Source organism: Phodopus roborovskii, unplaced genomic scaffold (assembly GCF_943737965.1).
Source record: "Phodopus roborovskii unplaced genomic scaffold, PHOROB, whole genome shotgun sequence".
In the NCBI taxonomy this organism is placed as follows: domain Eukaryota; kingdom Metazoa; phylum Chordata; class Mammalia; order Rodentia; family Cricetidae; genus Phodopus; species Phodopus roborovskii.
This window is the reverse complement of record NW_026126434.1, coordinates 2,797,778-2,823,665: the sequence shown is the minus strand read 5'-3', so window position 1 is coordinate 2,823,665 and position 25,888 is coordinate 2,797,778. Positions and strand designations below refer to the sequence as shown.

General features: G+C 41.6%; 2 protein-coding genes across 3 annotated transcripts in view; one reads left to right on the top strand and one right to left on the bottom strand.

Annotated features, from left to right (window-relative positions):
- Positions 1 to 7,158, bottom strand: part of Ints7 (integrator complex subunit 7) — a 42,711-nt gene extending 35,553 nt beyond the window's left edge. The window contains exons 1-2 of the mRNA XM_051186649.1: positions 7,015 to 7,158; positions 309 to 438 (exon numbers count right to left, since the gene is read on the bottom strand). Of these exons, the coding sequence (XP_051042606.1) occupies positions 309 to 438; positions 7,015 to 7,108 (224 nt within the window). The 5' untranslated portion in view covers positions 7,109 to 7,158. The remainder of the gene's footprint in view (positions 1 to 308; positions 439 to 7,014) is intronic.
- Positions 7,159 to 7,291: 133 nt separating this feature from the next.
- The window catches only part of Dtl (denticleless E3 ubiquitin protein ligase homolog), a 34,627-nt gene continuing 16,030 nt past the window's right edge, over positions 7,292 to 25,888 (top strand). Inside the window, exons 1-10 of one of the 2 annotated variants that reach the window (XM_051186651.1) lie at positions 7,292 to 7,625; positions 12,292 to 12,434; positions 13,019 to 13,117; positions 14,407 to 14,468; positions 14,547 to 14,667; positions 18,144 to 18,209; positions 19,389 to 19,501; positions 21,597 to 21,670; positions 23,148 to 23,251; positions 23,484 to 23,588. In XM_051186651.1, the coding sequence (XP_051042608.1) occupies positions 13,027 to 13,117; positions 14,407 to 14,468; positions 14,547 to 14,667; positions 18,144 to 18,209; positions 19,389 to 19,501; positions 21,597 to 21,670; positions 23,148 to 23,251; positions 23,484 to 23,588 (736 nt within the window). In that variant the 5' untranslated portion in view covers positions 7,292 to 7,625; positions 12,292 to 12,434; positions 13,019 to 13,026. The remainder of the gene's footprint in view (positions 7,626 to 12,291; positions 12,435 to 13,018; positions 13,118 to 14,406; positions 14,469 to 14,546; positions 14,668 to 18,143; positions 18,210 to 19,388; positions 19,502 to 21,596; positions 21,671 to 23,147; positions 23,252 to 23,483; positions 23,589 to 25,888) is intronic. The other variant, XM_051186650.1, reaches the window with a different exon arrangement.

Here is a 25,888-nt window from a genome sequence, read left to right as displayed (position 1 = left end):
AAGAAGCAGGAGAGGAAAGAGTGGGGGCAGAAATGAGGAAATGGGCATTTATTCAGCTCACATGTTTCAAAGACTGCACATACGTGTACCTCATGTTGCAATCCACTTGTTGTTCCCTAAGGAAATAATTAATCACTCTCTGAATCTTACTTTTCATTTTTGCTAAAAATGCCATTAAATTGCACACCAAAGTGTGGTGAAATGCAACTCGTCCACCAGGAGCACATATGTGGCAAGAAGTCCTAATGGCCAGAAGAAAAGACAGTACAAAGCCTTTAGCATTGGAGGCAGCACAAAAAACGACTTACCCGACTCTGAAAACATCAGCTAACTTTAGGAATGCTGAATTGATGAGAATAGGGAATGGGTACTTCTGGAAGAGCCTAGGAAAGCGGACAACTGCTTCACACTGTTCCCCGAGTTTGCCAGACCTCAAACCTATTGAGAAATCACAAACTTGTAGCTCCAGGCAGAAACATCAAACACTGACTTATACAGTTACAGGATTCAACAATCAAGAGAAGCACCTCTATGACTCCTATTCACAACGAAAAATGGAAGGCTGGGCAAGATGGCACATGCCTATAACCCTGACTCTCAGGAGACCAAGGAAGGAAGATTGCAGTTCAAACAAAATAAAACCGTTAACAATAAAATAAATAAAAATGGCATACAAAATTGTTATTTGGAGTCTTGGCATGATGGCATGAGCCTGAAATCACACCACATGGGAGGCAGAGGCAAAGGAATCAGTTCAAGGCCATTCCTCGCTACATAGCAAGTTTGAGGTCAGCCTGGGCTACATAAGACTGTTTCAAAACAAAGCAAAACACAAATAAGTGCTATAATATAAAATTGCCTCCAAAGCAAAACAAAATAGTTCCCAAACCAATACTGAAGCAATTTCACAAACTAACATTTTGTTTTTTAATTTAGTTTTTTTTTTTTCCCCCTGTGTACAAGTACAAGCCAAGTACATGTGAGTGGCTGCAGAGGTCAGAAGATAACATTGGATCCCTGGGGCTGGAGTTACCGGTGGTTGTGAGCCTCCCAACATGGGTGCTAACTACTAAATTCAGGTCCTCTGGAAGAGTAGCAAGTGCTTTTTAACTGCTGGCCATCTCTTGAACTGATTCTCTTAGACACAAAGCAATGAAAAACAAATAATTTTTAAAATGTTTTAAGTTGATTAATACTACTCAAGAATATAAAGTATCAGTGAATTAAAAAGAACTGAAGTCAGATAGTCTTAGTGTTATACATCCATAGTCCTAGATACTCAGGCTGAGGCAAGAGGCTCACAGTTAAAGGCTAACCTGGGCTGTGTAGAGCATGTGCAAGGCCAGCTGAACCAACTTAGTAAAACCCTGTCTCAAAAGGGGGGGGCAGGGGGACTGAGGCCATAGTTCAATGGTAGAGCACTTGCTGGGCACTCTCAAAGCTCTAGGTACAACACCTGGTACTACAAAATAAAATACAACAAGCAAGCAAAAGACACACATAATTTATGCTCTCTATCACAATGGAATTGAATTAACAATCAGATAGAGAACAATATCTAGAAACCTTCCAAGTATTTGGTAATCGAACAATGTACTGCCAAGTAACCCACCACAGGGGAAAGAACAACTCTAAAGAAGAAAATTTATTTTCAACTGAATGAAAATGACAATGCAGTTTGTGGGTCATGGCTAGCATAGTATTTCAAGAACAATTACAATATCAAATACTCATGTTAAGAAAGAGATTCCAATCAAAAATCTATACTGTAACAAATATATTGTGATAGTTTGTGTTCAGACAAATTAAAGCTTGCTTGGAGTCAGAGGGTTGAGCTAGTCACTAGTTAAAATCATAGAGGTCTGGAGGTCTGTACGGAGAAGAGACAGGAAGAGAGAGGATCTAAGCCCCAAAACTTTTGGTCAGAGGAACCACAAAAATAGGAAGCGACTATGACTACTCTGCTTCTCCGATCTTTCAGTTTTTTTTTCTCTAATTTCTGACTTCTGTTTTTTATTGATAAGATTAGATTTATGCATCACAAATGTACCAACACAGCCGAGGGGCTCTGAAGAAGAGTGACCCCGACAAGCTCCTATGTTTAAATGCTTTGTATCCAGCTACTGGAAAGATTAGGAGGTGTGGCCTTGTTGGAGGAGATGTGTCCCTGGGGTGGGCTTTGAGGTTCTGATCTCTCCCTCTGCCTGCTGCCTATGGATCGGGATGCAAAGCTCTCAGTTACAGTACTTGCCTGCTTCCTGCTATGATGATAATGGCCTAACCCTCTAAAACTATACTCACGCCTCCAATTAAATGCTTTCTTAATAAGGGCCTTGGTCATAGTGCAATAGAACAGTGAATAAACTCAATGTGGAAAGAATAACCATTTTAACACTGATTCTAGAAAATATTAAAAACACCTAAGGGGGGGATGAATCTTGACCTTAGCCTGCCCTTTACAAACAAACAACAATGACAACAAAAACCTGATACTAAACGAACCTAAATGTAAGAGCTATAATTATGAAGCTTTTGAGTTTACTTATGTGCATTTTGTGTACATGGGTGTTTTGCCAGTATGTATGTTTATGTAGCATATGCTTACAGCGCCTGCAGAGGCCACAAGAGGGCATCAGATCACCTGATAACCAAGGTTGTGAGTGAGCTGCCATGTAGATGCTGGGAACTGAACCAGGGTCCTCTGAAAGAGCAGTTAGTGCTCTTAATTATTGAGCCATCTTTCTAGCCCCATATGTTTTTTAAAACAACATAAATGTCAGATAACACAAGTTGGAATTTCTTAGCATAAATCAGCAAAAGCTACCTGGTTGGTTAGTCAGTTAATCTCTTACACACATTTAAGACTAAACTTCTTAGTTTTTGATTGTTGAGGTACAGGCTTGTTTTTAAACCCTGGCTGTCCTGGAACTCATAACTATGCAGACCTGGCTGTCCTGGCACTAACTATGAATGATCTCAAACTTCAAGTGACTATCCTACTCTGCCTCCCTGGCCCTGGAGTTAGTGTGTCACCACACCTGGCATTTAAAAATACCAAACTTCTGAGAATACCTAACATCATACTGCCAAACTAACTGGATGAGGGCACCTGGTGTTGCTAAGAAACAAGAGATGCTACAGTAAGCTATGTCATTTGGGACAAATGTAGCAGGCATGGCTACTGCCATAGGGACTTGTGAGCTTTTTCCCCTCGGATCTCCAGATGCTAAACAGAAGCAGGTGTCTGATTGGCAGGGCCTAAATAAGTCAGATGCTACTCATGAAAGACAAGCTTGAGTTTTAGCTTGCACCTTTATGAGAAGGGGCTCATAGAGGCCAGCCTCTCTTCATGAGATACTAAGTAACCACTAACACAACTAGCATTCACTAAAAGCACCAAGAATGGAGTGTTACCATGAAAGAACATTTCAGAAAATCTTTGTGTACACTCTCTTTAGCTGAGACGAACATGATTCAAAACTGAACCACTAACATGTTCTCATTTCACATATTCATTTTTTTAAGGTGCTTATGTTGTAACAGAGAATAGAAACACAAACCCAAGCACCACCATACAGGGCTAGGACAGAGTGCCATGGCAGAGCAGAACATCAGAAACAAGACCCCAACACTACAAAGAAATAAACCAAGTATAACTATACAACAGAAGGCAATCCACCACAGCTTAATAATCAGGTAACAACAAAGGGCACTTCATATTTAGAAATCAGAAACAGAAATGGAAGTCACTTCATAATGTAATTACTGAATATCCTTTCCCCAGACTCCAGAAACCATTGGAAATGAACACACTAACATATAATAATGCAGTCTGTATGTCTACCCCTCCCCCCCACACACACAGGGTTTCTCTGTGTAACAACTCTAGCTGTCCTAGAACTCACAGAGATCAGCCTGCCTCTGCCTATGTATGTGTTGGGATTAGAGACCTGTACTACCATACCAGACTGTTCACCTGTCTACTCCTAAACCCACCAATTATGACCTGGAGTCAATCATCTGGTATATATTCGTGGCTGAAGCCATTCTCTCAGGACTGTGGAGTCACATCTCAATAACCCTAACACCAACTACATTCGTGACGTCACAGGCAGTAGTCTTTTTCATGGGGAGAATTAAGATGTGTGGAATTGTGATGGGAGATGTCATTCTGTATATGTTTCTCATACTGGTTAATGAATAAATCACTGTTGGCCAATAGGAAAGGAAGATAGGAGGGACTAGGAGACAAGGAGGAAGGAGGAAGTAGTAAGGAGAGTCAAGATGGAGAGTCTGGAGAAAGCAGTAAGCCGGCCGGCTCCCCGGTAAGAGAAATACATAGATCAGCAGAAATGGGTTAATAATTAAGACAGAGCTAGCCGATAAGAAACTAGTAATGGGCCAACAGATTATATCAAATACAGAGTCTCGGTGTGTGTTATTTGGGGCTGGCGCGGCGACGGGACAAGACCGGCGGCGGGTGGAGAAAACCGTACTTCTTACAGAATTGGGTGGAAAGTAACATCCCAGAGGACATCCTAGTGAGTGGGTTCTGTCCTGACCCTCACCCAGTTCTCAGGATTTTCACAGAGCATTAAGTTCACTAGCCTCTCCAGAAGCAAACTCACCCTTACAATCCCTCTGTTGCACTGCATGTGCAGCATGAAAGGGAATGAGTCACCACTCCATTCCCCACTTTCTCCTTATTCTCTCCAAAGCCAATAGGTTGAGTGATGTCATCACTTAAACTTTCTCTTGTGCAAAGGAGATCTTGCTTGTTTTCATCTGGACAGCTTCCAATCAGCTGAGGGAAAAATCTTTGGTCTGATAAGAATCTGTATCAGGAAAAGCTACACTAACTAGAGTAATATGTGAGATCTGCCTTTAGCAATGTCTCCCGTCTGTGTCACACTGCTCTGCCCCTGGCTTGTACAGTGGATCTCTCTGAGCTTGTGGCTCATCTGAGAAACATGCACCATTCTTACATGAATATATTTTATTTCAACTCTTCTTTTCAGGATTCTTGCTTTTAATTATGTGTACCTGGGAGGCAGGAGGAGATACATGTGCAAATTCCCTGGAGTCACAGGCAGTTGTGAGGTGTAGTGTGAGTGCTGAGAACTGAACTCCAGTTCCCTGAAAAGCAGTGTGGCCTCTTAAAGGCCTAGTTGTCCCTACAGCCCCAGCAATCTTCCTAAAGTTATAAATCCTATTTTATTATTATCGTGCACATATGTGCACATGTGCATGTATGTGAATGCAGGCACAGGGGCACCACAGGTAGAAGACAACTTGCAGGAGTCAGTTCTCTTCATCCACAGTGGGTCCCAAGGGTCTCAGGTAGTCAGGCTTGCACAACAAGCCCTTTTACCTGGTAAACCGTTTCACTGGCCCACAACTGCATACTTTTTGGAGGTAACTCTAGATACCTCTTTTTTTTTTCCATGTCCCATTCCTGATCCCTGTCCTACATTAGCATGGAACAAAATCAGTGATAGAAAGTACCTTTGAGAAGGAAATTATTATACAATGTTAAAGAATAAAATTTTATTGTAACTTTATATTTTAGAGGCAAAATGATGTATAGCTTGATACGATGAAAAACAAAACAAAAACAAACAAACAAAAACAAATCACAAGCTTAGCTGTGACATGGTTTTGTTTGTTTTATATCAAAAGAAAATAAAGGCTTTCTTTAAGAATCTAAGAACGAGGGGGTTGGGGATTTAGCTCAGTGGTAGAGCGCTTGGGTTCGGTCCTCAGCTGGGGGGGGGGGAGAATCTAAGATCGATGCCTGGTGTGGTGGTACACACCTTTAGGCCCAGCACTCAGGAGGCAGAAGCAGGTGGATTTCTGTGAATTCAAGACCAGACAGGTATACAAAGCACAGAGAAACCCTGTCTCTGGGGGGAAAAAAAGAATCTAAGAATGGGCCAGGGGTGTGGCTCCATTAGTAAAGTGATGGCACTGAATAAACCAGCTGTGACGGTGAACAGTAATTCTAGGCCTTGGGAAGTTGAGGAACGTGGATCAAAAGTAGAAAGTTATCCTTGGCTACACAGGGTTCCAGGACAACCTGGACTTCATGAGACTCTGCTGTAAAAGTCCCTAAAGGTTCAACCAGCATGTTCAGGGCACGGAGCTGCAAAGGGACTGGAGTGGACTTGAGGGTAGATCGTTAAGACTAACTAGTCCAGTCCTCCACAGGTTATACCCTGGCTACAGTTAGGCCAGAAACATACATCAGCTGTAAAAATCTTTCAGTACACCGAGGCAAAGACTTCACATTAACACATTAACATTATCCATAAGTTCCTTATGGATAACTATCTGCCCTTGCCTCTCTCATCCACGTCTCAACTCAAAGGCGTACCTCTTCAGCATCTAATAAACGCTTTGGCACGACGCGGTCGGTCATTTAGTATTTGCAACCATGCTGACAATTCTGACCTACTACTGTGCAGACAAGGGGAGGCTAGATGACAAAGCCGCTTTCCACAATCACATCAGCAGAATTGGGATTTAACTCCTAACCCCAAAGTTTCTTCTCTTGGCTGCCTGTACAAGAAAAGCTAACTCTCGGAACTTATAGGCAGAGAACGAGGGCATCCAGCCGTGCTTCTCAGATGTTCTCAGCCTTATGGAGCCCGTTTTAGGAGTCGCAGTTAGCGGTCACAAGAAACGGATCGCTGTATGATGCTCACGAAATCTGTTGGCTGTCTCGATGAAAACCTCATCTCCATTGAATCTCAAGATTTATTACTTTTACAAATGATCTCGTTTACTGTTTGGGAAATAGGGAGACTGTGCCACCAAGTGGCCAAAAGCGTCCTGGCCAGCACGGGTTTCTGGTACAGCCAGCCCTGCAAGGCCAATCCAGCCGCCCTCCAGGCTAGCAGCCGCGCTAGGAGCCGCGCACATCGGAGCATGCGCCTTCGCGGCCTCTCCGGCTGCCGCCACAGGGTGGCGCCACTTCCCATTTCCCCGGACGTTTTGCCCGCTCCTTCCCGATACCTTTGTCCAGCTCCATTAGAGCGGAGTTGGCGTCCAGCTCCTGTTCGCCATAGCCGGCATCGGCCAGGAAAGACTTGGTTGAGTTCGACGCCATGGCCGTGACAGCTACCCGACTCGCCTAGTCACAAAGCTCGCAAACCCTCCCTGAGCACCGCCATCTTCCCCGCCGCGCGGTTTCGAGTGTTTTTCCCTCCGCGCGCTGTCAGGCGCTGCACGCATGCGCTCCGGCCGCCCCGCGGTTCGCCGGCGCCTCTGCGGGCCCCCCCCACCGCGCAGGCGCTCAGGGAGCTCCCGGACCCTGGGTTTCCCGCGGCCGGGCGCGGAGGGGGCGGAGCTTCGGAGGGGAAGCTCCTCCCAGGCGCCAGGGCGCGGCGGCTAGAGCCAATCAGCGCGCGTGACGTCAGTTTGGCGCGGAGTTTGGCGGCCGGGGCTTACAGTGGCGGGAGTTGGGAGGCGAGAGCGGTGGCGTTGTTGGAGAGTGCGAGCTGCGGCTCGTGTGGCACTTTGGGGGCGATCTTCTCGGCGTTTCCTTCAGCGGAAGCCTTCTCCTCGGGCCCAGATGCTCTTCAACTCGGTGCTCCGCCAGCCCCAGCTCGGCGTCCTGAGGAACGGTGAGTAACGGTCCTAACGGCCGCTCGTCGCGGCGGGAACCACCTCCCCCAGGCGCTCTGCGCCTTGGATGGCTGCCGACTCTGGGCCTGGAGGTCTCCCGCGGCAACACAGAACCCGGGAGAGCGAGCAGCGCCGAAGAGAATGGTGCTTTGGTTCCCCCTCTCCCCCTCCGCCTCCCCCGTCCCCCTCGGGCACTTCCCACCGCAGTCGAGCTTTTTAAAATCGGAACGGAGCCCGAAGTTAGGACGGGGGGTTAGCTGGCCTCCCGAGCCCCTGGCGGGCTGCTTACGTCAATATCGCGCGTTAACTAGAGAAAGCATGCATGCGGGGGTGGGGGGGGTAGGGGTGGGGGTAGGGGACGCGCGCTGGGACCCGTGTCCCGGCGGCTCCTGCAGAGCCTCCGCCAGCCCTGCAAGTTTGATGTCACGCACCAGCGCGCACGGCCTGCGGTTGAGGAACCCAGTCGGGCGGAGAAGACGCGCCGACGTCTGCTTTTCCAGCCCCGAAGCCCCCCACCCCTCCCCCCACCTCCACGGGGTTAGGGTTAGTTCTCAAGTACAGACTAAAAGATGCTTATAGCCACACCCGCGAGGTGACCACCGGTGATAAATGGATGGAAGGGCATTGTTCCAGATATGGTTTTTGATGCCCGAGTCATATCCAGAGATGGGATTGATTTCCCTCCCCCCCCTTCTTCACGGTGCAATTCGGCCATATTCTCTTGTTAGCGTCTACAAAGTCAGCTCGTTCCTGCAGTTCTTAAGGCAGTCGTACAGAACATTAGCAATCAGAGACGCTATTGGCTGTATGTGTCGTTAAATGGAAGAGTAGGCCTGCTCCCGTCTAAAAACTTTGTATTCGTACTTCTTCCTTGGACAACTCTGTCTCTTTCATACTAGAACTTTGCACAAGTAACTTCTTCCCGTGTTGGGAATGGCCGTCCAGCACAATGGTTGTGAGCCCTGTTTAGAGCCAGCCAGCGAGCGAGCGAGCGAGCGCCTGAGTTTCGATTCCACCTCCTTTTTATGTAGTCAAGGCAGGCTGTTCAGACTTTCTGTGTTTGACATTTTGTCTGTTCACCTATCAGCCTCTCCTGTTTGCAGATAATCGTTCAGTGATAGGCACTGGAATTCGTTTATTGTTACCTCCTGAAATCAGTGCTTCCCCTGCAGTATTGCAGCTTACCCCTGTAACTAGGAATCCTAATGCTGCTGCCTGCACTCTTCCATTTCCTGTATTTTAGATTAGCTTCTGAAAAAGCATTCTGGGTTGGTTTTCACACAGCCAGACATCCAAGCATCTAAAGTTCTAATGCCCCAAACTGAGTTGGCTTTCCCCCCAAACTGGTATCCCCAGCCAAAGCCTTGAGAGTCTCTCAAAGACTCATTTCCATGTTCAAAGAGTTCCCTTAGTTGCTTACAACCACCTCCTTTTCTTCCCCACCTGCTGAGTCTGTTCCCTTTCCACCATTCCATTGCCCTAGATTGGACCCAAGATGTGCTTTAGAAATATGATTACTCTTCTGTGGATTTTAAATCAGAATCTAAAGGTGTTTAGTATACTCTTAAACAGGAAAAAATGTAATTTCTAGCCTTATTGTGAATGTTAGCGTCTTGAGATTTAAAATGCTCCTAACCTTTAACTACACGTGACAATACAAACACTATAGCAACTTGGTAGTTGTGGTCTCTGTTAAATGTAAACAGACTTTTAACTACATGGTTGCATTTTCTTCTAAATTTACTTCTATCTTATTTCCCCCCAAATTTATCCTATTGTAATTTAATGTGTCCTTGAAAAGTTCTTACCACCAAGCCCCCACCAAGAAAAGTGTAAAGTGCTGTTAACTGATTTTAATGCCCGAGACTCCTGAAAATCCTCTTTGGGATGAATTATCACCATAGATAGATATGAATAGTGAGCAGTTGTTAGAAGCTAAATAATGTTTTATAATGCTTTAGGCAAAAAGCACAATATTGAAAAATGCATCTTTTAAAGAAATGGTATCTGGTGCTTTGTGATCTCAACAGGCTCATAATTAAGGGCACCAATTTTTATTTAAAATATGTAATGGACCACTATAAATTTATTTTTTGACAATGCAAGGAGTAAGATGCAGATGTGAGAATACCTTCCTTTTATAAAAGTAGAAAAAAGGAAGTGTCGAAGGTGGTAAGAAAGGGAGTTCCTCTGCCCTGTCAGACAGCAATTTGGGAAGTAATGCCATGTGGAAGTTGTAGAATGTCAAGGTGCTGATCCTCTGAAAACAAACAAACAAAAAAGCCATTTCTTGTGAGTATGGATTGTTAGCATTCTATTGAGTAAAGAATGGGCTTTTTCCAGATGAGTGAGTGTTGGGGGCTGGGAAATACTACAGGATCATATTTATAGCACAGTAAAGATCCAAAAGTGTGTTGTGGGGGGCTGCAGAAATCTGGAGTAAGCTCAGGAGATCACTTTAAACACTGTATCAGTTTGAATATTAGCTGCAGGTAAAGAGACAGAATTGAGCTTAATTGTGAAATTCACCAGAGCTTGTTTTATCTTCAGTTTTACTTACTTGATTTCCCTTTGACTTGTGTGTTGTAGTCACTAAGCTTTTAAATCCCACACCACACATGTACATTTACACTTCTTTAGATGCACCTTTTGTTTTCCAGTTTATTCATTTAGGTGGACATTTGTGAACCTACCATTCTTTTAGTGGTCTTTCGCAGATTATTTACTATATTTGGAATTAAAATTATGGAGCATTGTCCCCATGAATAGTTTAGCTTAAGTTCCTTTTCTTCTTTCTGCTCATTCCTTCTCAGACTAGATTTGGCTGAGGTTCTGCTGGGCTAACATGTCAGAGAGGTTCCTTTCTCATTGCTCTTATCACTTCTACTCTGCAGAAGGAAGCATTCCTGTCCCCTTCTTAGACCTCCCATGTCTCAAGATTTACAGACATTAAATAAACAAAAATGGGAGAATTGGCAGTGCCCTAAGATGTGAGTTTAACATTTGCAGTGCTCAACTTGTCGGCTCATTGCTTCATCAGATCCTTAGTCATAATTACTTGTTGATGAATGCTTCTTACTGAGGTTGAGCGTGTTAATCTAAAAATCTGAAGAGTGGTGGGCACACCTACCTTTACTCTCAACTGCACTGAAAGCAGGACTGGACCCACTCATTGCTACAGGGGTGAATTAGCAGGGGAGAGCTGGGGGTCAGATGAGCCCTGCAGCTGGCTGCCCAGACCTATGATTTGGGCTTTGCCAACATACACTGAATCTATGACCTGTTGAAGCGTGTGAAGGGACCTGATCTGCAGACCCAAAGCCGCAGGGTATCCACAACACAGGGCGAGAACAGGACATCCAGGAGGAGTCCTAGGGAGGGCCCAGTATCAATAGTGTAGTGAAACTAGACCAATGACTCTGCAACAAACACTTTTAAGTAAAGGTATATGGATAAAGGGATTTACAGTGTCACTCACTGTGTCCCACTGCAACTTCCCTGAGTTTCTTTTTTCTCTTAAATTTTGTTTTATTTGGGGGGGGTCGCTGCAGGGGCAAAGGATGGGTATGAAGGGACAGGGAGATGAATAGAATCAAGGTGTGTGAGGTGAATAAATAAAAAGAAAGTTTAAAAAGTTAATAAACTAGTCATAGAACAAAAAATAAAGAATATTCGACCTTTGTGTATTTAAAATGAGCCAACCTACATGTTAATATAGACCAAATTGTGGATGGTGACTTACTGCTTAGGACCATGTACATTAGGAACTTCCTTTATTTTTGATGAAATGAAAATTTACTTTTAAGTCGTTCTCTGAAGCCTCCCTGACCTTACTCTTGGGGGCAGGTAAGTGCCACTTTTAAGTCATTGTCATATATGTTAAGATACTATTAATGGGTTCCTATTAGAATTGTAGGAATTTCAGCACTCTTAGGGAAAAGAAAGTTAAATTGTTAGTCAATATGATACTAACTACAATAGGCAGGTTGATATAGTAACCCTTTGAATGCTGATTGTATATAATGATTGTAATTTACTTGAGTTTTTTATTAGAAACTCCCAAACTGAACTTGTCATGGAAGGAACAATTTAATTGGTAATGCGTTAGTAGCTGTTTCTTTGCTAGAAGAGTCGGATCTCTTTAATGTACAAGGTGCTATTCATAATACACTAGTTTTTTTCTACATTTAAGATGATAAAACCCAAGGTGGGTGTGGTGGCACATGCACTTGGGAGTTAGAGACTGATGGATCTATATGAGTTCAAGGCCAACCTGGACTACATAATGAGTTCAGTGACATCCAGAGCTCTAAATAGTGAGGCTCTGTTTCAAAAATCAAGTGTGTGTGTGTGTGTGTGTGTGTGTGTGTGATAACCCAGTGGCTTCAACAGATGTTGTTGGGAGTGTGCTTTGATTTCTTCCTAAGAACAGCCTAAGAAAGTATCACAAATGGTATTCTGGAGAACTATAGTAGTGAGTTAAATATGTAAAGTTCTATATAAACAAATATTTAACCAGGTATGGTAGCTCTCACCAATTGTCCCCATCACTTGGGAGGCAGAAACAGGATCGTTTGCAACTTCTGTGACTCAAAACAAGCAACAAAGATACTTATCTCCAGTTTTGTGGGAAATGCAAAAATGTTTATACTTTAATTCTCAAAGGAATTATCTTGTTCTAGGGTGGTCTTCACATTACCCTCTACAATCCCTTCTAAGTGGTTATCAGTGCAACTGTAATGATGAGCACACATCTTACGGAGAAACAGGAGTCCCTGTTCCTCCTTTTGGATGCACTTTCTGTACAGGTAAGAGAATGACTACACCAGGCTTGAACAGAACTTTATTTCCTACTAAAAGGGAAAATACACTTTGAAAAAAAAGTAACATAGGTAGAAGTTAAAATTATTCTAATTGTTCTCCTGTGAGTTTTAAGGTAGATGTTTTTAAAATGAAGGGTTTGTTTTATTTTTTAGCAGTCATTTTAAAAATGTGAAGTAGAAATAGAAGTTCTTCTCTCCAGTCTTTAATAGAGTTTAATAGAGGAAATGTTATAAAAGGGAAGATTAGAACCAACAGACTAGATCAGCTGCTGGTCTGTGTCTTGTTTGTCTTTGCCATGGGCCAGTACTACTCTTGATTTAGCCTTTCTCAGGTCAGAGTGTCTGAAGACAATTTTGATGGTTTGGGATATTTGCTTGTGTGTATGTCTGCACCGCAGAAGCCAGAACAAGTCTTTAGATCCCTGGGAACTGGAGGCACAGACAGTTGTAACCTGTCATGTGGGTGTGGGAATCAAACCCCCATTGTCTGTCAGAGCCACCTCTGCAGCCCTGCAGTCATTCAGTATCTTTACTTATTAGAAGCTCTTGTGTGTTCTGTTTGTATTCAGCTCCCACTATGGAGCATATATTAGCAGTTGCCAATGAAGAAGGCTTCGTCAGATTGTATAACACAGAATCGCAAACCAGCAGAAAGACATGCTTCAAGGGTGAGTCTATACTTTGTAACATTTTTAATTCATAAAGCCTTTGCTAAACTTCTATTTTAATACAGATGTAGTGAGCATAGGGCACAGTATTAAGATGGTGATCCAGCTTGAGTAAGATAGATAATCAGGAACATAATAAGAACAGTGAACCATAAGGTCCACAGAAATAGGAGTCAAAGCATGCAAGACTAAAGTCAAAGCATATCAGACTACAGTTATTTCCTTGTTAGGACTTGGAGGTTTTAGACCTAGAGAATATTTCAAGAAGATTCTATTTTAGAGAAAATTTTATTAGTTTATTTCAAGGAGAGGGATGTAACGAGTACGGGTTTTTCCGCCCGCCGCCTGGTCTTGTCCCGCCGCCAAGCCAGCCCCAAATAACTCACAGAGACTCTGTATTTGATATACTGTTGGCCAGGTACTAGTTTCTAATGGCTAGCTCTGTCTTAATTATTAACCCATTTCTGCTGATCTATGTATTTTCACATGGCCTTCTCTTACCGGGGAGGCGGCTGGCGTCCAGTTCTCTCCAGACCCTCCATCTTGGTTCCTCCTTACTACTTCCTATTTCCTCCTTGTCTCTCCTATCTTCCTTTCCTATTGGCCAATGGTGCTTTATTATTAACCAGTATGAGAAACATACAGAATGACATCTCCCATCATCTCCTCTTTTCTGTCTAAATAAAAAGTAAGAATCAAAGTTAACAATATTTAGTCCATTAACATTTAGCAAGAATTGAAGAAAATATTCCATCATCTATTCTAGCTTTGTGTGTCTAAAGTCTAAGTAACGTATCATTAATCCTAACTAAGGAAAACTAACTATAACTATAACAGAATATATATATACATATATATAATATACAGAATGACATCTCCCATCAGAGGGATGCATGTGGAGGCTGGAAATTGGTGTTGTGTGTTTTCCTGTAGCATGTTCTGCCTTACTTTTTGAGACAAGGACTCATGGAGCTCATTAATTTCATTATGCTTGGTGTTTTATAAGCACCTGGTTTTTAATGGATGCTGGATCTGAACTCAGGTCCTCAAGCTTGTGCAGCAAGTACTTTACCCACTGTGCTCCCAGCCCTCAGTTGGCTTTAGATGGTGGCCTTCATATCTGTCATGGAGATGTGTGATGTCTAAGACTCCATAATGCTCTTTGGCCCGTTGACAGTAGAGTGCTAGCCACCTTTTTATAATTAAAACTTCAAGGTGTTTAGACTTCTGCTGGTATGACTGTAATAGAACCTATCTGGATATGTTCTGTTTATGTTTTCTTTGTTTAGAGTGGATGGCTCACTGGAATGCTGTCTTTGACCTGGCCTGGGTCCCCGGTGAACTTAAACTTGTAAGTTACTTTTACTAGGCCTGAGTAGAATCAGAGAAAAGGTTTCTTTCTTAAATTTAACTATATTATTTTTGGAAGGTTACAGCAGCAGGTGATCAAACAGCCAAATTTTGGGATGTAAAAGCTGGTGAGCTAATGGGAACTTGCAAAGGCCATCAGTGCAGCCTCAAGTCTGTAGCTTTTTCCAAGTTTCAGAAAGGTAGGTTGGTGTTCATCATTTCATCTCTGCCCTAATTGTTTCTTCTTTGTCCTGTTGAAGTGGTAGTGGAGGTTTTAGTGTAACTGCAGTTAAGATGGTTATGGCCTATTAAAAATTGTTTCAATGTGTATGGGTGTTTTGCCTGCATGTATGCTATGCCTGCCGAGGCTGGAAGAAGGCACTGGATTCCCCTGGGACTAGAGTTAAGGTTGTGAGCTGCCATGAGGGTGCTTGGAATCAAACCCAGGCCCTCTGGAAAAGCAACACTCTTAACTTCTGACCATCCCTCCAGCCCCTTGTGTTCTTTCCTAGGCCATTATCTCCAGCTTGTCCTGGGAAGTTAAAAGTCTTAAAGCAATTTTGGTTTTTCTATGGCCAACTTAGAAGATGGATGAGATAGCACTATTGCTAGCTATTTGAATTTTTTTGTGAGCCACCAGGTGGTAGCTGGGAATTGAACTCAGAACCTCTGGAAGAGCAGTCAGTGCTCTTAACCTCTGAGCCATCTTGTCAGCCAGCCAGCCAGTTACCGCCCCCCAATTTGAATTTTTTGAGCTAGGGTCTCATTCTGTGTAGTCCTATAGACCTTACTATGTAAAGTGGGCTGGCCTGCTACTCCCTGAGATTCATCTGCTTCTGCCTCCCACATGCTGGGATTAAAGGCATACGCTCTAGGCAAAATACCCTGTTTTTAGAAGGAATATTTTTGTTTATTCACACAAATACTCAGGAATATTAAAGTGAGCTCTTGAATTGGTTTAGGCTTTTGGCAAAGTTAAAATTTTTTGTATTATTTTTCTGAGACAGATTCTCAGACTACCCAGAAACTGATCCTCCCACCCTGCCTGCCAAGTTGGTGTTACAGGCATGTGCCACCATTCCCAGGTCACAGAGTTTCTTTTACCCTGCTGTAGTTGATGTTAAGGTGAAGTTCTGAAGAGGCAGTGTATAGTATAAGTTTCCATTGCATATAACATCATTAACATGTATTATGTGAAATTAAGAGTGCCTGTGTTCTGATTTGTACTCTTAGATTTAAGTTTATATAAAGTTCATGGGAATAATTTATGACCATGAAAATTTACCTAAAAGGGAAGCACCATGTCTTTCAGTGTTTTTGCTTAATTTTGAAAAGTGTACATGTGGATAAGTTTGTGCCAGCCTTGTGTAAAAGGAAAGAGACTGGCCTGGCATTGGTGGCGCGTGCCTTTAATCCCAGCACTTGGGAGGCAGAGGCAGGCAGATCTCTGTGAGTTGGAGGCCAACCTGAAGCGAGTTCCAGGACAGGCTGCAAAGAAAGCAATACAGAGAAACCCTGTCTCAAAAAAACAAAAAAAAAAAAAAAAGGAAAGAGACTGGGTTGGACATGGGTTTAAAGTGGGCTGTTTTAAACCTGGAGACTAAATGCTTGGTGCAGTTTTTGAATGGATTTTTTAGTTTTATAGTAGCATAGTAGAAAATGTCTTTGGTCCAGTCATTCCCCTCTGTGTGGACTAGACACAAGTGATCCTAATTGGGCATGGTGACACTAATGAAATTTGTTGCCCTGAGTGGCTGCCTTCTAAAGATTGGTAATTTAGACATATTGACTATAAATTTCTGTCTCCTAAAAGGCTTGCTTATATTTGAACCTTCCTCATTCTTCTGTTTGAAGCCAGTCCTTCTCCTATCTAAACCCCGGTGAACATTGGTTATCTGAAGAATTTTTTTTAATATGCTGATTAAATGTTAACTTCTGGGAAGTGAGCCAGGTGGTTTTTGTTTTTGTTTTTAAATCTCATCTAGGGATTCCAGTATAAAGCTAAGATTGAGGAGTGGTTTTTTTGTTTGTTTGTTTTGTTTTTTAATAGTTTTTTGTTTGCTTGTTTGTTTTTTGAGACAGGGTTTCTCTGTAGCTTTGGAGGCTGTCCTAGAACTCAGTCAGTAGACCAGGCTGGCCTGGAACTTAGACATCCACTTGTTTTTGCCTTCTGAGTGCTGGGATTAAAGGCACCCCCACTGCCCCGTTTTTGTTTGTTTGTTTCATTTGTTTGTTTTGGATTTTTTTAAACTTTTGAGATTTTTCATCCTCATCCAAGCTGTATTTATACCATTTCTACCCCTTCCCCTCCAGTTCTTCTCATATAACTTCACATTCTAAAACTTACAACTTTTTAAGTTACTTTTGCTTACACACATGTAACTATGTATTTGTTAAGTTTCTATGGCTGTGGGGATACTGCTGTTCTTGCAGTTGCTTTCTGCTTAATCATGGGCAAATCTCCCAACAATTTTATTTCTTCATTACTAATCAGGAGTATAATAAAGCTCACAGTCATTTGGAGGCAAGACCCAAAAGTAAAACTGCTGTGAATTTTGAACTTTGGCAAACTCAGGGAAAGTGGGCCACACTAGCATATGTATATGCACAAACTGACAGTATGACCACTCCATGCACAGTATGGTTAAAGGGAAGGCTTATATTGAGAGAGAACAGCAGAGGATCTGGAAGAGTCCAGAGCGGAGAAGGAACGTGGTAAACTGAGTGTGGTCATGGGGAAGCAGGAGCAGAGTGGAGAGAGGGGGAGACAAAGTAAGGGGTGGACAGAGACCACACTTGAAGTAGCAGGGGTAAAGGAGAGTGAGCAGCTGGGGGAGTTTTTAGGGTAGAGGAGGAGGTGAGCAGAGCTAGGATGCCAGCATGGACTGTGAAATGTGTGATACTGAGGGCCTGGAGGCCAGCCTGGGCTTTAGTGTGCTAACAGACACCACAGGTAGCCATATGTCTCACCTGCCTGTGGAAATTTTGGGAAATGGAGTTTCTTTTGGACCTGACAGTATGTATGTACAACCTGCTGTGTCCATTTTGTATTGCTTGTTTGTGCATGTACTTAAGACTGACCCCTGGGGATTAGAAACTTATCAGGGGCTGGTCCACTGAGGAAATTGATTCCCCTCTCTACAACCATTTATTTTCCTGTAGTCTTCATCTAAGGGTGAAGCTTTGTGAAATTTCCTTAGCCGTGCTGGCTTATTGGCTGGTATTGCCATTATGTGTGCCTTAACTGGTGAAGCAACCCTGTTAGTTGTGCTCTTCCTCTACTTGGGATCTTTAACACCCCACCTTTTGCAAATTCCATGAGACTGCATAGTCTCTGTTCAGACAATACAGCTTGCCACAGTGCAGTATGGGCTCTATAATCATTCTGCTAAGAATACTTTTAGGAGTTATTTATCTTTTCTCTGCCCATTTCTCATCTATAAAGCAGGAAGAGTAATGCCTACCTACTAGATTGATAGGAAAAATTGGGATAATGTGTGAAAAGCATTACTTGAGGTTGTAAGCTTCTCTGTGTTAACAGTTGCTTGATTATCATTTTACTAGAATTTCTAGTGTCACATTCAGTACTTTTGGGAAAATGTATTCTCTGGGAAATTTAAATGGAAATATCTTTGACTAGTTTTGCCAATATATTGATGAACTCTTTCTCCCACAGCTGTATTCTGTACAGGTGGGAGAGATGGCAACATTATGATCTGGGATACCAGGTGCAACAAAAAAGGTAAGCTAGTTTTCTCTCTTAGTAACATAATTATGATACTCAAAATAGAATGGAAAGGTTAGTGGTTTCATCTGATACCACCAGGGGGCACTTGTGTTCACAAATCTACATTTCTGTTCATTTTTCAATTCTCAAGGTAATGATTATTACAAAGTTATTGACTTGCATTTTTAATTATCTCTGAATTATAATTCCATTTACCTAAATTGTTGGTAGAATTGAAAACTAATGCATAGGTTCACTGGAAAAAGGTTTGAGTTGGGGGGACTTAATGGTGGTGTGTGTTTTTTGTCTGAGACAGGGTTTCTGTGTGTGTAGAATTGTAGCCCATGCTGGCCTCAAACTCAGAGATTTGCCTGCCTCTGCCTCCCAAGTGCTAGGATTAAAGACATGAACCACCACTGTCCAGCTAGGTTTGATATTTTGTCTGTTTTTAATTTTCCTTTTTTTGGGTCAGGCTTGCCATCAAAGCCTGACTACCTGAGTTCAGTTCCCACATGGCAGAAGGAGAAAACAAACTCCCTCAGGTTGTCCTCTTAACACCATGGACTATATTCTGCTCCATCACCCCCCCCCCACTAAAAAACAAAAGAAAAACAAAAAAATCACTTTTAGTTTAAGGAAACTCATTAAATTAAATATAAGCTTGTATTGTACCATGGTGATGTGTTTACTGCTAATTTATATATTGGTTTTAAAATATTAATAAACTGTATTTTGTGGAGCAGTTTTAGTCTCATAGCAACATTGAAGTGCAGAGAGTTGCTTATATGTTCAGCACTTAGACATAAACAGTCTTCCCCCATCAGTGCCCTTCGCAGATTTTTCAGCTGGTAAATGTTCTTCGACACACGATCACCCCAATCCAGAATTTGCATTAAGGTTTATCTTTGTGTTATACATGATAAGGATATTAACAAGTAGATGATATGTGTCTGCCATTATAATACATAGAATAGTTCGTTGCCCTAAACTGGGTATGCTCCTGTGTTCATACCTACTTCCTCACTAAGCCTTGCTACCATTGATTTTTTTTTTTTAAACTGTCTTCATGGTTTAACTAACTATATTGTATCAGTCAAAAATCAAAAATTTTGAGGTCCTGTATAAAAAATGTTCAAATGTTATGTTGAGCTTGAAATCAGAAAACCCTAAAATCAATTTTTTTGGACCTTTCAGATGGGTTTTATAGACAAGTGAATCAGATCAGTGGCGCTCACAACACTGCAGACAAGCAGACCCCTTCAAAACCCAAGAAGAAACAAAATTCAAAAGGACTTGCTCCTTCTGTGGTAAGAGTTTAGAGGTATATATGTATAAATAGGGTTTTGTTGTTGTATTTGCTTGTTTTTGAGACAAGATCTCCACATAGGCTTAGTCTGGCCTGGAATACTAGGCACATGGCTTCAGTTGCATAGCATTCATCCAGTACAGTTACTAAGTAGCAAAAATAATAATTTTATGGTAGGGAGTGTCACCACAGGATGAAAAACTGTTGAAGGGTTGCAGCATTAGGAAGGTTGGGAACTACTGCTCTAAAACAAGCTGGGCAGTGGTGGTGCATGCCTTTAGTCCCAGTACATACAGAGGCAGGCAGATAGATCTCTGAGTTCAAGGTCAGCCTAATCTACAGAGAGAGATCCAGTACAGCCAGGGCTGTTACACAGGAAAATCCTACCTCAAAAAAAAAAAACTAAATAAATACTGAGGCATTACTAACTACTCTTAATTAACTGCAAGATCTCTTCCCAATCTTGAAGAATGTAGGTTTAGAGCTTAATAAACCAGAGGTTAAGTGAATGAATTATCACATTCTGAGAACGTTTTATCTCAACAGGCAAGTTCTACCTTTTGATCTAAGATGATCAGAACTAAAAACTAGGCTGAATAACATTGTGTTGTTTCAGCCACACCCCTCAGATCCAATCCTCAGGTGTGCATGACACCCTGTTTTATCTCTCCTGGCACTCTTGCTCCCTGCAGAGTGTGTAAGTCTGGTCTCTTCGATGTTTTGAGGATGGCCAGCAGCTCTGCTGCTTACTCTGGGATACCTGGGTTTCCCCAGCTCCTGGATGTCACCAGCTATAGTCACTCAGTAGCTGGTGGTATTGGGGTGGGGGAACTGTCATGCTTGTAGAAAGTGCTTGTAGATGCTTCTTAGAGCATTGAGGGCAGCCTGGCCTTGTGTTTAGATGCACAGGCACCCTGGCAGGATATGACCATCTTAGAGCCAGACACTGCTGCAGTGTATGAAGTAGAAAAGCTCAAGCCATGCCCATAGTACATCTTTTTTTCTAGAAAAAGATTGATTTCATTAATGCAGTCTTCTGATTGATATTCCTGGTATGTAAGGGTTGAGTAAGTATTTACGGAGAAGTTTATATAACTGCCAAACTATTGCGACTAAAGGCTGCATCTTTCATTGGATTCCAAGAGAACTTGTGAGGTTAGCAGCCCTTGGGAGATAAAGTTCTCCTAACTTGCCCTTTTCCTGCACATGTAACAAATGGCATGCATGGGTAGATGAGAGGAACTTAGGGAACCAGTTCTTGTACCGTGTGTATGCTGAGTATTGCACACAGCTCTTCAGGCTTGGCAGCAGCTGCCTTTACCCACCGAGCCACCTTTCCAACCTTGGGAGCGCATGTGTGCATCTGTCTGTCTTTGTTTTGGGGGAGAGGTTGTCGTTTTTGTTTTGGGGGTTTTACTGGTTTGTTGGTTTTTTGGTTTGTGTGTATTTGGTTTTGGAGATTGTGTTTCTACATAGCCCTGGCTGTCCTGAAATTTACTATGTAGACCAGAGTGGCCTCAAACTCATAAGAGATCTGCCTGTCAAGACCTGGAATTAAAGGCATGTGCCACTATGGCTTTTAATTTTTATTATTATTAAAATATGACATCCCTTTTTGCCTTCTTTTTACCCCTTCCTGATCTCTCTTAAAATCGTGATTCCTTTGTCTTTGTTATTGTTGCATACCCACACATGTATATGTGCCTAAATATGTAAGTATAACCTGTTCAGTTTGTTTAATATATATATGGTTTCAGGGCTGATTACATGGTATTGAATAACTGGAAAAGGAGTCCTCCATAGGAGAGAGACTTATTTCTCCTTGACACTGTTTAATTGTCTGAAGTTCTTTGTCTATGTGTGGGGCTCTATGAGATTTCTCCCTTCTGTGTTAGCATATATATGAATATGGTACTTTGAGTCTTGTTTAGGCAACCATATTGTTAAGGTATCATCAGAGAAGCTTCCTGGCATTTCTAGAAAACACATTCTGACAGCAGATTCAGAAAAGCTAGTTTTAAGTACTTTGTTCTCTTACTAGTGAAGGCTGTGATGACTAAAACAGAATCCCTTCTTTTTCTATCTTGTGCTGTTAGGATTCCCAGCAGAGTGTTACTGTGGTCCTGTTTCAGGATGAGAGCACGTTGGTCTCAGCAGGAGCCGTGGATGGGTAAAAAGACTTTCTTTCCTCTACTTTTCTCCAGTGCCTTTTGAGAAAGAGCTACTATAGTACCTAATCTCATTAAATTGATTATATATGTGCCTTACTTTCAACACAGTGGGTGCTGTAGCTGGAAAGAAGTTTAGAGGTCACAATGGAAAAAAAGCAGCCAGAACTCAAATAATTAAGATAATATATGTGCTGTGCTTGCCACAATTTTCTAACTCATAGGAACAATGTTTCTTGCTGTGGGGTGGGGACTTGCTTGCCTTTTAATAGTACAGTTAAGGGCTAATGTACTTATGATTGATCTAAATGTTGATGGCCAGGTAAGTCTGGTGTTTATTCTTTTTCTGAGTACTGTGGAAAATAGATTATTTATGTGCAGGAACTCTTTAAAATGTACCTCTTTGCCTATTGTATTTCCAAATGCATTATTGTATTCAAGTTTTATTTTGTTTGGTTTTGGTTTGTTTTTTTCTAGGCAGGGTTTCTCTGTGTAGTCCTGGCTGTCCTGGTACTCACTTTTTAGTCCAGGCTGACCTCAAATTCATAGAGATCCACCTGCCTCTCTGCCTCCAGAGTAGTGGGATTAAAGGTGTGTGCCACCATCTGGTTCATTCAGGTTTTTTATTTTAAAAATGTTTTACTAATTGGGTTTTTTGGTTGTTTCCTGTTAGGGCATTAAAATCCTTATATGAATCCAGTTCTCAAGCAGAAATGGGGAGTTTCCAAAGTTATTACTGTGTTTGTGAATGACTGTGAAAGTGCTTCCATTTTATGACAAGTGTGTAGTTTCAGATTACCCACAAAGTAGAAGTAAGGATTTAGACAATTATCCCAATAGATAAAGTGAAAAACATTTTCTCCTTTCACAGGAAAGAGTTAAGGAGTTATGTATAGAAATAAAGCATGTCCCCTGCATTTCAGGGGACATATGTGTGCAGTGTTAAAGACTTAGGAAGTTTTTTTTTTTTTTTCTGGAAGAACAATGGAACAGTGACTATCGGCATCTAACCTCCATCTTCCTTTTCCCGCTACCCTGAAGTGCCAGTGACTCATCACTGGGTCAGATCACATCTGTTTCCGTTTTGTGTGAACTGTAAGCTTGACATTGGAAACAATACTGTTGAATTCCCAGTGACATGTCCTCAGTGTAATGGGGCAGTGTGACAGACAAGATAGATTAAAAGTCATTTCACACTCTGTAAATAAAATTGTTGGAATAGATCTAGATTATTGGTTATCAACTTTTGGGTTGTGAGCCCTTTAGAGGTCAAGTGACCCTTTCACGGGATCATCTAAAACTATCTGCATATCAGATATTTAAATTATGATTCGTAGTATTAGTAAAATTACAGTTAGTAAGTAGCAACAAAAATTATTTTATGATGGGGGGGTCACCACAACTTGAACTGTCACAGCATTAGGAAGGTTGAGAACCACTGGTCTAGACAATCTATAAAATACTTACCTTGGCTTTTAGGATAATCAAGGTATGGGATTTACGAAAAAATTATACTGCTTATCGACAAGAACCCATAGCATCCAAATCTTTCCTGTACCCAGGCACCAGCACTCGGAAACTAGGTAAGCCTTTGCTTTTATCTATAGGATTTGGGGTTATGAATTTCAACAAAAAAAAAATTGTTTAGTACCAGGCTAATTTTCAGCAAAGACTTCAAAAACAAAGTATATGGTTGTAAACATAAAATTTCAATTTTTTTATTTTTATATATTCTAGAAATAATTATCTCATGGCATGAACTTTTTGTCCCCACTGACATTTGTAACCTCACTGACATTCATTAACTTTTTCCAGGGTATTCAAGTTTGGTTTTAGATTCTACTGGCTCTACTTTATTTGCGAACTGCACAGATGATAACATCTATATGTTCAATATGACTGGCTTAAAGACTTCTCCAGGTAAGATATGAGTCATTCAAATTCTCTTATCGAGAAAATAATTAATACTTGCTTATTTTGCTAATGATAATTCAGTAGTGGTTTTCGGTTTTTGTGTTTTGTCTTGTTTTCCTAAAATAAGCATTAGCCACATGAGGGAAGACTCTGCCATCTTTAATTAGTTCCTGTGGTGTTTTATTTAGTATATGTTCCTGTGACCATTTCACAAGTAAACAGACTCATACTCTGTGTGATGAATAATGAGTCTCCTGAAGCCATGCTCTTTGGCCTGTTTGGGGTTATCATTAATCTCTTTAAGGTTTACTTTATATGTATGAGTTTTCTGCTTACATGCCTAGTGTCTGGACTTTAGAAGGGGACAGTAATCAGATTCCCTAGAACTGGAGTTATAGATGGTTGTGAGCCACCAAATGGGTGCTGGTGGTCAGATCTGGGTCCTCTGTAAGAACCTATGTAGTAAGCCATTGGCTCTCTAGCCCCTAAGGTTATCTTGATTTTTCTCTTTTAAAAATCTGCAAAATAAAACTTCTTGACTTTTTGTCCTATTAAAATTAGAGGATTGAATTTTATAGACTTTCCTGGTAGTTTTTGCCTTCTCAGTGTTGGGTGAAGACCATTTATCTCCTAAGGTCTATCTTCCCTAATGTGCGTTTTTTCCCCCTCTCCCTGAAGAATATAAAATTAGAGGGCTCGGTGTGGTGGGGATATGAAATGATGTCTCAGCAGTTAAGAGCACTGGCTGCTTTTGCAGAGGACTCAGGTTCAATTCCCAGTACACACAGAGCAGCTCATATTTGTCAAGAGATGCCCTATTCTGGCTTCTGTGTAGGAAACCAGGCATACACAAGGTATACAAACATGCAGGCAAAACACCCATACACACTAAAATAGAAATAAGTAAATATTTTTTAAATATTTTTTAAGGAATATAAGAATAGAATCTGAGACTAGTAAATATTTGTATAAGAAACTAATGTTTCTAAAGCATACTTGAAGGGGTTACAGATTACATTTTTTAAAATAATCAGTGTTAGAGCCATGGTTCTTCCTCATAGCTTAGTTTGGTTAAAAATCTTTGAATTCCATACTACATTCCCAGGACCCCTTGGTTCCCGAATGAGCTAATAAACAAGAAATATTGTAATATTAAGGAACTTGGGGCATTTGGCTGTGATTTTAGAGAAATTTCCAAATATTTCCCCTAGCCATTTTCAAGGATTATTTGATCTGTAGTAGTGCTATAAGAGGTATGGCCTTTAAAATCAGTGAGGGGCTCTGTGGTACAGTGTTTGCCTAGTGTGCATAAGCTCCTAGGTTCAATCCCCAGTACTATAAAAAAGAAAAAGAAAACTACGCTATAGCTTGGAAAGATGGCTCAGTTGTTAAAGTGGTTGCCACTCAGACATGGGACCTGAGTTTGGATCACTAGTACCCATGTGACAACTGGGCATGGCAGTACTCACATATAATTTGGGGAGGTAGAAGTGGGAGAATTCTGGAGCCTGTTGGCCAAGTAGTCTCATGGAATTGGTAAAAACTCCAGGTTCAGTGAGAGAGAGAGACTTCTCTAGGGGTGAGGGCAGAGTAATGAGGAAGACATCTGATATCATTGACCTGGCCTCAAGTGTATACAGGACACATGCACAAGATAAAATCTAATCTGGTATACTTCTCTTATATGTATATTTTCCTATAGTGTAGCACTAAAAGGGTCTTGACTTTAGTTTGCCATTAAACGCTTGCTAATAATTTAGTAACCTTTTAAAATTGTTCTCATGGATAGATTTGTTTTTTTTAGAATGCTAATTGGGTGTGATAGCATATGCTTTTAGTCCCAGCACTCAGGTGGTAGAGGTAGGAAGATGTTTGAGTTTGAGGAAAGCCAGAGCCACATAATAAAGGGACCCTGCTTCAAAAAATGAAGTGTGTGTGAGAGTTAAATCTGCATATAAAAATCATCTGATAATACTTGCCTTTTTAAGACTTTGGGAAGGATCAGAGTAATTTTTATTTAAATTCATAATATCATAATATACTAAGTTTTATCCCATGCCCAGTTCAGCACAGAACTAAGTTGAAGCCAGGCATAGTATCATATGCTTATGGGACACTGAGGCAGAGGGCCAGGAGTTCACGTCCACATAATGAGATCCTGTCGCCACCTCAAAACAACAAAAAAACAAAGTGGACTAATTATAATTAAAGCTATTAGAGAATTTTAGGGGAATTTTTGCCATATTTGAAACATTTCATTGTGTTTTATAACAGCTTTTCCTAGACCAGCAGAGGGCAATAAAAAC